Genomic DNA, 13105 nt, shown 5'->3' on the forward strand with positions numbered 1-13105 from the left:
ATGCGGATAAGTCCTGGACTAAGCATAACAACATGCGTGACTTATACCTTCAAAAGACCATCTGTATTGCATGCAATAATTCCAATCGAGATCAACGGAAAGATTTTTGATTATCGCGCGATATGTACACTCGTCACTGGACACATCAGCATAGACCCAAAGTCGATAGATTTTGGTACCATTGACATTGGTTATTCGTCCGGCTTAAAAATATTAACAATTCACAATGAAGGAAGTAAAAGTACCAGGTATACGTATCACGTAAAAAGTTTTTAGACGCTCGAGTAGTAATTTAATATCTTTTTGTTTTAACTAAATTTCTTTATTGAGATATATGTATAAATATTTGCGGTCCATATAACATACAAATTTTGATAAAAATATAAATATATACACTTGACATAAACATCGAATCTTAAGTTAAAAGTTTGTTAAAAATTTTATTAGTTGACATATGTACATATATACAGCTAGGTTTTATGTAACAAAAAAATCAATTTTATCTATTCTATTTTAAAACATTCAGATGTACAGTAATCTTCCTATTTGTTAGTTACAAAATGACTTAATTGCAGATTATAGCAATAATTTATCATGTATATAATTATATCATATATATATAAATGCAAATTAGTTCTAAGAGAACAACGTCAAAATCTTTAATTAATTTTTATTATAATATATACGGATACATTTTTAAAAGATATACTTGATAAAACTCTTTTGAGTCAAAAAATTATATTAGTTATTTTAGAAACAAAAGTCATAATATTGATCTATTCTATGTGTGGGCATGTTCTTCTCTTATCTGATTGTGAGTTTATTTTTTTTCCTCCAGAGTAAAATTGAAAACTTTTAAAAATAATGAGACTTAAATAAACTTATTATAAGCAAGTTTTCTATAAATTTGGAAATAAATTAACAGATTCTCGATCGATCTCGGTCAAAATGACTTGGACATAACAATAAAGCCTCGTCATGGAAGAATCAAACCACAAAAAGAAGTGAAACTTCAAATCGAATTAATGGGCGGAAACGAAGGCGTCTTTTACAGCGAATTTTGGTAAGATATTCTCAGTGCTCGTCACTCGTCACTTATAATGTTTGTTATTGTAAGAAAGATTTAAAAATGGATTTTTCTAGGATTAAATCTACTCCAAACATACGCGTTCCTATACAAGTGCATATCATTATACCGAGATTAGTAGTTTATCATCCGAATACGACCGGAAATATCACCCTTATCGATTTTCCACCCACGATAGAAAATACCAGCAGATGCGATACTTTCGTCTTACGAAATCTTTCGTCTCGAATCTCCAATTACGTTGTTCTCGGCGAGCTCGACAACGAAGTGAAATGCATTCGAGTATGAAACAAATGGGTTTTTTTTTAAATAAATTAGAAATTTTAATTAGTGATAAAGTTTAAAAATTGATGTTTAAAACTCTTAAATGTAAACTAGTTATCAATTTTCTTATTTAAAATTCTTAAAATTTATATCTAGAACTTATAGAGAACAAGAATGTCCAATTTGCTCCATTAACTCGAATAAGTTTGTTATGGAGTTATTTCAATATTTATTCAAATATTGTTTTTATCTAAAATTACTTATGTTTTGCATTGTAAGCATGTAAGTAATGAAAAAAATATCGAACGGAACTGATTAGAAATTAGAATAGATTCTTTTTCTTTAACTTATTAGTAAAGAAAATTCAACAAGCGAAGGATTTACAATCTAGTCATCTGCACTATAATGTAATAACAAAAATTTAGAAATATATTTGTATAAAAAAGAACCTGGGATTAAAACTTTTAAAAATATAAATTTAAAATATTAAATATAAAAAAAGTTTAAATTTTTGAGATTCATTGTAGATCTTGTAAATTTAAAATCAAAAGGCAGATAAAAGATTATCTGATATATGCTCTACTATTTGATATTTTTAATCGATTAACTCATACGTAATAGATACGCGCTTATATTACGTTTTTTATATTATGTTTTTAATAGATTTATATTATTTTTGCAGGATATTCATCGCAAGCACAATCCTATTTACAGTGCCTTTGAAATTTGTCCGCTGGAAGGGCGAATGAATCCGTTTCAAGGTATCATCTTCGAAGTAAAGTGAGTGCGGTTATCGCATTGTCACAAATATAAAATCAAATTTATTATGAAAAGGAACAACAATGCCATTTATTAAGAAAATAATATTTAATACATCTAATTGTAGGTTTTCACCAATAACCATGTTATCACAATGGAGACAAAAACATAAACAAAAACAGCCAAAAAAATCTGAAAATCAAAATCGAGAAAATAGAGATTTTATGGCATTTATGAGAATAATTAAAGTAGACTGTATAGAAAGAGATTTAGAAGATAACATGAGTGCGTTTATTTGATTTTTTATTCTAATTTTATTAATTTATATTCATAGTTTTTGATATCTCCTAATTATAAAGAATATTCCACATACTCATCTGATTTTTTACTCATAACTATTATGTATATTTAAGATTATAAAAAATTATATACAAGCGTACATTACGAAAAATTATATTCATGCATAATATTTGTGTGTGTGTAATATAAAGTATAAATTTCCATTTAAATAATGTTTCACAGGGATTGATGTTGTAAGGAACTCTACCACAGATACCTTATCACAGAGAATTTATATACGTGAGTAATCATATCTAATGACTTATGCGTTAAAAGAAATATATTAATATAACATACACTCATATTTTTTCTGTAAAATATTTTTGTTTAAACATCTCTAGATTACATAATCATGTAATATTCAACTATCTATTTTAACACATTTTAACAGAAGAATCAATGATGGAGATTTCTTCTTTGTCAACATCCTGCGTATCAAATATTGATTCAGGAACCGGCGATATAATACGGCTTTGTCTTTACGGCGAAGCGGAAACGGTACAATTGCATCTCGAACCTGATAGCCTCTATTTTGGCGACTTAATAGTCGGCCAGCTATCACAACGCGTACTTCGTTTGACAAATCCTTCCATTGCACCGATATATGTGGAATGTGTACCGAGTGCAACTGCACACTGTTGCCCGAGTCGGGTAAAACTTAAGTCGAACACGTCCATCGAAATTCTTATTAAAGTTCGCGGCAAAGAAAGCAGTAATTATTCCTCTTGATTTCAATTTTAAATGTTAGCAATTAGCACATGTTCAAGTCCCGGTATAATGTAATAAAGTTAATGAAATTTTCAAAGAAGTTATACTTTGCGAAAATTTTTTGCTATTGTTAGATTTGTCATTTTAAACATGAAACTTTATAAGAAAAAAATATGTATATATATATATATATATATATATATATACACTGGTGGATCCGGAGGGGGGGCAAACCCCCCCCTTGCAAATTAAAATAAACAGTTTTGCTGAATTTGTTTAAAAAATATAAATAAAGAAAAACAAACATTAAAGAGCTATCGACGTCAGGATCCGCTAGTGTATATATATAAATAAGATACAGTGTAAATTACGCGTGTAAATACTCATTACGCATTCAAGGAGTTAAGTATAGATTAAGTCAGACATAGGACGAAATGATGAGATAATTTCATTGCACGAAAATAATTAGGTGAAATTCTTTATATCTATATAATATATATATAATATATGTATATTATACCTATATAATATATATTATATCTATATAATATATATTATACCTATATAATATATATTATATCTATATAATATATATTATATAGAGACAAAGAATTTTGTCCAATTATTTTCGTACAACAAAATTATCTCATTATTTCGTCCTATGTCTGACTTAATTTATACTTAACTCCTTGAATGCGTAATGAGTATAATTTACATAGGGCCCCCCCCCCCCCCCTCCATTATCGACGTCAGGATCCGCTAGTGTATATATATATATATATATATATATATATATATATGCAAAAGCATTGTTTAAAATGTTTCTATTTTGTTCTAGCTTATATAATTTATTTTTGTCAATATTTAATATTTATAATATTAGATAAAAAAATAAGAAGATTGAATAAGATATTTCTTATAGATCAACCTTCGTTTAAGCTGTTATTCAATGTCACAGCGGATTCTTATAATTTGACTGGAGCGAGAAGATGTCTTGAAAAGATGAAAGTTGGAAGTTACTTCGTTAAATGTACAGTGAATATTATCAAATCCAAAAATGAATTTCTGAGTAAGTCCATGTTTAATTATTATTTGACCGATACGCAAGTTTTCAAGTTATAATATTATATAAGTTATAATAGAATAAAAGCATTAAAATTTTGTAACGAGGTCACTCCTAAGATGCTTGACATCACATTGATTGTTCCTTTACCATACATAAAAAACCTCAGTGAAAATATAAACATTGCCCTTAACAAATGCGGCCTTAATGTAATATACACGATACCAAAAAAATTAAATAGTCTAATTAAGCGCGGTAAAGACAATATAGACAACGTTCACAAAACTAATGTTGTATACAGGATTAAATGTAATGACTGTGATGCGACTTACACTGGTCAAACCAAAAGACAACTTTTAACACGTATTAAAGAACATAGCAATAACATTAAAAAACATCTCATCAATCATAATGTAATTAGCAAACACCGTACCCAACACGGACATGATTTTAATTGGAATGAACCTAGAATCCTACATTGTGAAAAACATTTAAGAAAAAGGGAAATAGCTGAAATGTTTTATATTAAAAAACATAGTAGCAACATAAATTTACAAAAAGATACGGATAATTTAAACTCGATATATGACTCATTAATACACAGCGTTTGATTGTTCATGCACCGTTATATGTTTTTCTCATCTTTGTTTCACGTCCTTTTTACAACGTCTTTCGATATCAGACTCTTGGTATGTTAAACAATAAATATACATTGCTTGCCCTTTAAACTTTAGTAACTACACATCTTTCATATTGACACCTCGAAAGGTACCATTTAAATTTGTTAAACTTTCTTTGTAATTTGTGCTTCGTTTTTAATCAAATTTGACACTTAGACACCTTATATATTTTTTATTTCCGCATTGTTAATCTGATTCGTTTTGTTATTTGTATGTGTTTGCAGTAATAACTTGAAAAGGGCCCGTACCCAAGGGCCGAAACATCGTTGTATCAAACTTTTTGTACTGGCCAGTCAGGTCGAATTAGTAATAAACATTTATAATTTTATTTATCACTGACGACTTTACTTTAATGATTTTATGTTATAATATTTTAAGTCTAATATTTTAAAAGTCGACTTTTTAAAGATGAAAGAAGTTTGCCAACATGCACATACACAAAAGCAAATGACGATGAAGAAATTATGAAACGCCTTCTTCTTCCACCCAAATGGAAACTACTCTATAAAAATTATTCGAAAATAATTGATAAATTTACGGAATGTTTAAAAAGATGTTCTCTCAAGAAATCGATTTTTACAACTAATGCAATCATATTGATACCTTTATCGCCCTTACAAATATATAACGTTCACATTTTTCCGACTACCTTCGCTTTTGGCATGGTAAGCATGGTAATCAAACAAGAGTAACGATTCCAACAATATGTTCATTAAATCATCTTGATCACGAACACTAAGTAATTGATAGGTAGCATCGAATAGCTTCAACTATCAACGCTTGGTTGTAAAAAATACAAACAATATTCCAGTGATGATACGATTAATGAGTGTCTCAACCAAGTACATCCGTTTTCCGGAAGGTAATTTGATGATCTTGCAACCAAATTCGATGGCAACAAGACTCGTCGAGTACCTTGCAGATGGTCTTGGCAAGTTTAACGGATACATCAATTACATGATTAACGATAATCACTCCTTCGAACTTAGTATTACTGCCAATGTCGTACGCAAACAGTTGTACATCGACAAAAGAGAGATTGAACTTGGAAAGGAATGGTCAGGCGAGGAAGTTTACCGACCAATGGACTCTGTTATTCGAGTTACAAACAAACTAGGCGCAAAGATATATTTTAGGTAAAAAATGTATTTCCTTTTTCTACCTACGATAAATCATAATAAATCACTTCTCTAAAAGAAGTATATACGTATATTCAAAATTAATTAAAGAATTTACGTAAGTGAAATAGTGACACACCAACAAGAAAAGATTCGTATATGTTTACTTCCGATTTTGATAAGCATTGGATATATTGCTAAATAAAAATGTAGTTCAAAATGTAACGCAAATTACAAAATTTATTACAGATGGGAAATACCGTCTGCTGCTGGCTTCTACATAGAACCGAGATCAGGATCCATACGAGGAAACGCTACTTTATACGCTTATGTGTATTACGAATCTAATAACGCAAAAACTAATAGCGCTCAAGCGATAATGATATGCGAAAGCGGAAGTTGCGTATCTCTAAAGCTTAATGTACCTCGATTTGTACCGAGGGTTGAATTCGTAAATGATAGTACGAATCTTGGTGAGATACCTCTCAATTTGCCGACCAAAGTGATCGCCGTTCTCCAAAATTTCGAATTTAATGAGATGGCGTATGAGATAGATAGTGCATCGTTGATACGTGGCTGCGATGTTAATCCATTACGAGGAAAGATATCGCCGCGTGGTATTGTAATTCTTGAAGTATGGTCTTTACTATATTAGCGAATTCAAATGCATGCATATTATATATACCTATATATCATGACATTGATAAACAATAAATATTTAGGTGCGTCTTATGCTCGACGTTTGTTGTCGTTTTTCTATTGCAATCCCTGTCACAATTCAAGGATGTCTACGGTTACTGTATAGAATAAACGGCAATGTATCATTCCCACGATTGAAAATTCTGCCGCAACGAATAGATATAAAACGCGTCAGCATCGATGCTTTTCAGATTCATCAGATAACAGCCACAAATATTGGAACAACAACATTAAAACTGCAAATTTTGCTAGAAGAATATCCTGAATTTCGCGTCTTACTGATGGCAAACAATAAAAACTCGGAGATAGGTAAACAATCTCCATTATATCTTAAAGTAATGATATTTTTTCCTAGTACTTTTATAATTTATAACTACTTTAGTACTTTTAACACAGTATAGACTTGATAAATAGACAATTGATAAAACAGACAGCATAGACAATTTGATAAATTTAATTTTAAAAAATTTTACATAAAATTTTACAGAATATTTTATTATAATTTTTTAAGTTTTATATTATTTATAAGTATTTTATAAATAAAAAGGTATGGAAGGAATACCCATCGCCCCGGGCGCAAGTCAAAATCTCTATTTACACTTTCTACCGATTGACCTGGCCAGCTACGCTTTTTATTTGCCGATAATGATAAATCAACTGCTTGGTCCAGTATCGACGTTGAATTCAAACAGCACGAGACCTTCAGAGTTTCTAAAATCACGCCAAACTCATTACGAACATTTATCGGGTTTTACCATAACATCATTGCCGGATAAACTCTCCCTGCCCACAATATTTATCGATTGTACTGTTGCTGGTCGTGTCGTTTTCTTTAATAAGCTTATGTTTCAATTCAACTCCGCAATTAACAAAGTAAGATTGTATATATATTGATAAAACATGAAAAACATCGAATAGAAATATAAAGACACTTTTTAAAAAAAGCTAAAGAATTTTTACATCTTAAATAAAATTTTTTTTTATTAAATAATTATCATATTAAAGTTATTAACTTAAGGCCATATTGATGAGATTTTTACTAAAGATAATTAAAAATAAAGAGATACTGCAATTGTTGACTTATTAAGTAATATATTAGGGGTGTGCAAAAGTTTTAGTCTTTTTTTCTTAACTTTTTTTTATTTATACATAATATAAGTACTATAATTCAATCTTCAAAATATTTTCCCTCATTATCTATAACTTTTTGCCACCTTTCTGGTAAATTTTGGATTCCGTTGCGAAAAAAAGACATCGGTTTGAATTTAAGATAATTAAATCAGAACGCTGAAGAAAAAGACTAAAACTTTTGCACACCCCTAATATAATAATTTAAAATTTAAAACAATTATTTCGTTGATTATACAGTAACATATTGTTAATGTAAAATGATAAATTGATGTAACGATATAAGTTGATATAATGATACATTTTTAGATTAAATTAATGAATATTTATTGATTAATTGGAAATCTTTTAAAGATCAAACTGCCATAAATAAATATATATGTTTGCTTAGCATCTTTCTTATAAAACTTACTTCTAAAAATCAAAATATTATCATTTTTATTTAAATAACTTAAATAAAAATGAGAAATAAATAGAAATATAAATCTATGTAAAATATTTCTATAAACTTTAATGAAATATATTTTTTTATTCTTCTAGACTAACCACCAATTTTACATTACACAGAATGTATTATATTTCATTATATATACAAGCAATTGTATATTTATATTTTTTTCTTTCGTTTTCATTGCTAGGTGTCCGAAGAATTTTCTATAGAAAATCAGACAACACCGGGGAACATAGTGGTATCAATAAATATCGAGAAATTTAATGAAGCGGATTGCCCATTTACCATTGAATGGTCTTGTGGTGCAGAAATCAAACGAACATTTGATTCGATCGATTGTATCTTATGTCCTGGCAGCAGTGTCTTCTTTGTTCTCAAGTTTAAACCGAAGAAACACGGCAGCTTTAGTATCGAGGCACCGATATACGTTCGCGGTAAACTCGACGACGGCATGTTCAATAAATTACATCTCGACGGCGAATTTCCCGCCAGTTCGATCGACGTCGAGCCGACGAAGATATATTTCACGCCTGTTCCTCTCGGTACGGCGATAGAAGAAAAGTTCAAAATCCAAGCAAGGCACTTTGATAACGTTACGTTTATAAACTCGAACTTCTCGATGACGCCAGGATGCAGCGATGATTATAAAGACAAATTGTTACGCATCGAATTCTCAAACGGCAATATCATCTCTCCTCAACCGTGAGTTGTATGTAGATTCTATTTCAAATTCAAAGCATTTACCTCCAACGAAATATCAAAACTAACTTACTAATTATAATCGAACAATATATTATATTATATATATGTATTGTTGTACAAAGTAAAAAATTATATAATGTAAATATGATATGTATATGTATGTATATATATATATATATATATATATATATATATATATATTATTTTTTTATATTGTAAATCTTCTCTGTTGTAAATCTATCATTTCGCAAAAATTAATACTTTTTCGGTCAACTAATCATTTCATATAAATATATCTAAAAAAAAATGCTTTTTATTGTACAAAAAGATATGTGGAACTTGAAGCGAGAATAATATTCAAAAGCGATCAACCGATATCGTTTTGTTCAACGATTAAATTTTGGGACAATCATGAACTTGCTATGTGTTTTTTAACGATATATGCAACAGCGGACAATAATTTGTTAACGACATACATATATCCTATGAAATCGTCCATCTTTGATGAGACGAATGCGACAGATAGATATTTGGAGGAGCATATTTCATATTCATTGAATAACACAACAGATGAAATTGATGAAGAAATACTTCAAACACGTAAACGCGTGCGTTTTTACTTTTCGTATTTCTTACTTTTTGATTTGCTACACAACGAATATTTCACAGTAAAATCTGAAAGTAAAATCGATACAATTTTGAATTCAGATTTATGTTTAAAAAATAATCTCTACTTACATTTGTAGATAAACGAACTCTTCTCCCCTCCCCAGTAATTAATATACATATAATATCCTTTTTTATATACTTTTAACGTCAGAAACGGATATATTTGAATTCTCCAAAATTACATTGGTTTTATATTATTTTCTTGCTTTTTTGATAAAAATGACTTTATATGATTTGTATTATTTTACAGTATTTTCTATAAATTACTTTCTATAATTTCTTTTCTATAATTACTTTTCTTCTTGCAATATACATATATTCTATTCTAATAATTTCAAGTATACATTAGTGTAAATGCCTAATAAATATTTATATAGAGATATTTTCGAAATATCTGTTTTAATAAGTAAAAACAAAATTACTTGCTCTGTCATATTTGTTTAATTTCAGAGTAAATTATTTGAGCCAAGATTCAGTATTATTTCTCATTTTGATAATCGGAGCAGAAGTTTCGTTCAAAAAAATAATAAATACAGTTTGCATGAAAATGAAGAAATAAACACTAATAAGTATAGAATAAATAACAAGATAAATGGGAACTGGGCAGCGGATGATGATGATGAAGAATATGATGATGTAGAAGTATTGATTTGTAAAAAACATTCCGCGTTTCCTATCGATCTTGAAGCGAGTAATCACAAACAGTCCGAAAGATTGCCGCATCCTTATTATCCCACCAATGATCAAAATAGGTAAATTTTAGAAAATAGAAAGATTATATTCACATATATACATTATGAGACTTTAAAACAAACTGTGAATAATAATCAGGATAAATTATTTATTTGGAAGCTTTTTAAATTTTGCATTTTCAAGCTTAATATAAATGAGATTTATTTACTCTGATGATCAAAAACTGAGATAATTAGTTATTAATTAATTTTAATACAAACATTTTGATAGAAATTACCTATTTAAAAAGAAAAAGTATAAATGTGTAGAATAAAATAATAAAGAGTAAATAAATAGTTTATTATTTTACTATTTTAAAATTTATACAAATTTGGATATTTTCTATATGATTACATTCTTCCTAATATTTAAAAGAATTATTAATTTAACATTTCTTTATTAGAATTCTTATGAAATTTTAGTTGCATTTGTCTACAAATATAATATTTTATAAAATTTCAAACAACTTACTTTGCAAATATCTCTTGTATAAAAAAAATTATATTTATATTTTATTTACCAGCGATTGTAAGAAATATATACAGAGAGTAATGACGATTGTGGAAGAATGGATATATTCAAGCCCGTTAAAATTTCATTTTTATCCAAACATTGCCCATGGAATTACGGCAGCTTTTTCAAACTTCTGCGTAAAAAAAAAGTCATGCGTGAGAAATTCTAAACAGAAAATTAAGGCCATTATGCCGTCATTTATCGATGTACTTGAATCACTCACAGGATCAGAAATTCGCAATTATCTGGGAGAATTGTAATATTGACAATATACATATACATTTATTCATTGTATGTGTTTTCTTAGATATATTATTGTACTTTCTTTATTCAAGATTGAAACAACAACCGTTACCCGAAAATGACATCGAGAGAATAAATCATGTCCTCCAGTTATATGATAAAATGCTCGATTTTCTCATATATCATGGAGCGTATTTAATTCACATTTCGACGCAATATCTCCTAAGTTACGACGATTATTTAATTAGCATTGACATGCAGAATAATGTGAGTTTTTAACTAAAGAGTTATAAAAATTTTATATACTATATATGTATATATATATTTTTTTTTAGATAAAGATTTATATTTTATATAAAGATTTTAGTTAAATAAACTTGTTTCTACGAAAATCTGTTAACAATAATATTACAGACACATAAAAGGAAATTTTTGGATACGAGTCGTACCGAAATACAATGCGAACAATTATCTCGACAATTATTTGAATCACGAAGCAAGCAATGTTGGTTGGACGTAATTTTGCAAACGTATAAGTGTTTTGTGCTCCGCGGAATACATGAACATAAATTCGACACGTCATCATCCTTTGCAGCATGTTCTTCGAAAAGATCCACAATAAATTGGGGATCAATAGTATCTACATCTAGGTTAATTATTTCACGTTACGTCTGTATATACTGTAATTTACAATTATTTTTAATCGTGCGTATATCTTACAGCTTGCCAAGACAGTACGAGCTTCATGAGAGAGCCATATGGAATATTGTAAATTTATCGAGTGACAAACTCACTTCAGTAGATAACCGTTGCTCGGAAGAAAGATTTCTACTGTCTTGGCTGCAGTATCATTACGAGCAACAATGTGTACGAGATTGGATGACTCGCCGTGTAATTTTGAATCCGCGAGAGAAGCAGGATGTGGCCGAACACCGTGCGGTCCAAAATTTTCATCGTGATTTGTCGGACAGCTTAGTGCTAATCGCGGTTACAGCAGCCTATTGTCCTTTTCTGATCGACGAATATTTTAGCAATTTATATATTTGTATAAGGAACAAGCAAGAGGTAATTCAACATTAAATAATAATGAAAGCTTTAAACTTGATTATTTCAACAGCGTATTATCTAATTTAAAAAACTATTTTAAATTGTAATTTATATCATGAAAAGTAAGCATTCGAAAACCTATAGTAATATACAAAATTTTTATTTTGAAGGTGTGCGGAATACGTATCCATGGTTTTACTCATTGTAATTATAGTGTAATTAAAGAATCTTCAGTCTTTAATCAATCTTTAATTACAATATAATCTTATGTATATACTCTGCATCTGCATATTATGTAATTTCATAAAATTTTATATGCACAGGCATTGCACAATGCTATTTGTTTGATCACTGCTTGGAGGAAGATACGCCTTGGGTTTATGATTACGCCGATGCAACTAGTTAATCCGAATCAAGTGCAAATGTTAATGTTGGTTGTTTATCTTTTTCAAGCATTGCCAACATATGTGCCTCATGCGAAGGTTTGTACAAAATAATTTAATATATTAGTTTTTATATTTAACATTACTCAAATACAGAGAATCTTTAAATTTTGAAATAGTGTTATAGAGAAATGTGTAGTGTGTCCCATATAAACGTCTAACAATAAGCTTAAATATCGCGACTGTTACATTTGTATTATTATCATTGCAGATTAAATTTAGCTGCCCGCTATCCCATACAGTAACGAAGCGATTAAGCGTTTCAAATCCGACGAACAACACTGTAAATTATTTACTTTCGTTCGTGAACAATACCAATCGTTTTTTTATTGTCTTGAAGCCTGTCTCGATTTTACGATTAAACGCGCACGGCAGCAGTCAAATACAAATACAATTTCATGCCAGAAAAATAAGGAAAAGTAGAGGTAAAACATAAGTTTTTTTTAAACAGTTTTTTGTA

The 13105-nt window shown here is 29.1% G+C and overlaps 1 protein-coding gene across 1 annotated transcript in view; it reads left to right on the forward strand.

Annotated features, from left to right (window-relative positions):
* LOC145943933 (cilia and flagella-associated protein 47) overlaps positions 1–13105 on the forward strand; it is a 16300-nt gene continuing 3195 nt past the window's right edge. Inside the window, exons 1-22 of the mRNA XM_083051853.1 lie at positions 1–248; positions 926–1063; positions 1144–1369; positions 2034–2131; positions 2238–2395; positions 2633–2689; positions 2841–3167; positions 4086–4226; positions 5309–5565; positions 5651–6036; positions 6268–6652; positions 6741–7026; positions 7265–7590; positions 8484–8998; positions 9327–9598; positions 10275–10419; positions 10983–11168; positions 11248–11422; positions 11570–11791; positions 11891–12220; positions 12526–12684; positions 12857–13070. Coding sequence (XP_082907979.1) covers positions 1–248; positions 926–1063; positions 1144–1369; positions 2034–2131; positions 2238–2395; positions 2633–2689; positions 2841–3167; positions 4086–4226; positions 5309–5565; positions 5651–6036; positions 6268–6652; positions 6741–7026; positions 7265–7590; positions 8484–8998; positions 9327–9598; positions 10275–10419; positions 10983–11168; positions 11248–11422; positions 11570–11791; positions 11891–12220; positions 12526–12684; positions 12857–13070 — 5251 coding nt within the window. The remainder of the gene's footprint in view (positions 249–925; positions 1064–1143; positions 1370–2033; positions 2132–2237; positions 2396–2632; positions 2690–2840; positions 3168–4085; positions 4227–5308; positions 5566–5650; positions 6037–6267; positions 6653–6740; positions 7027–7264; positions 7591–8483; positions 8999–9326; positions 9599–10274; positions 10420–10982; positions 11169–11247; positions 11423–11569; positions 11792–11890; positions 12221–12525; positions 12685–12856; positions 13071–13105) is intronic.

The sequence above is a fragment of the Prenolepis imparis genome, unplaced genomic scaffold, assembly GCF_030444845.1.
Source record: "Prenolepis imparis isolate NDT839.2.m4 unplaced genomic scaffold, iyPreImpa1.0 SCAF_12, whole genome shotgun sequence".
Taxonomy (NCBI): domain Eukaryota; kingdom Metazoa; phylum Arthropoda; class Insecta; order Hymenoptera; family Formicidae; genus Prenolepis; species Prenolepis imparis.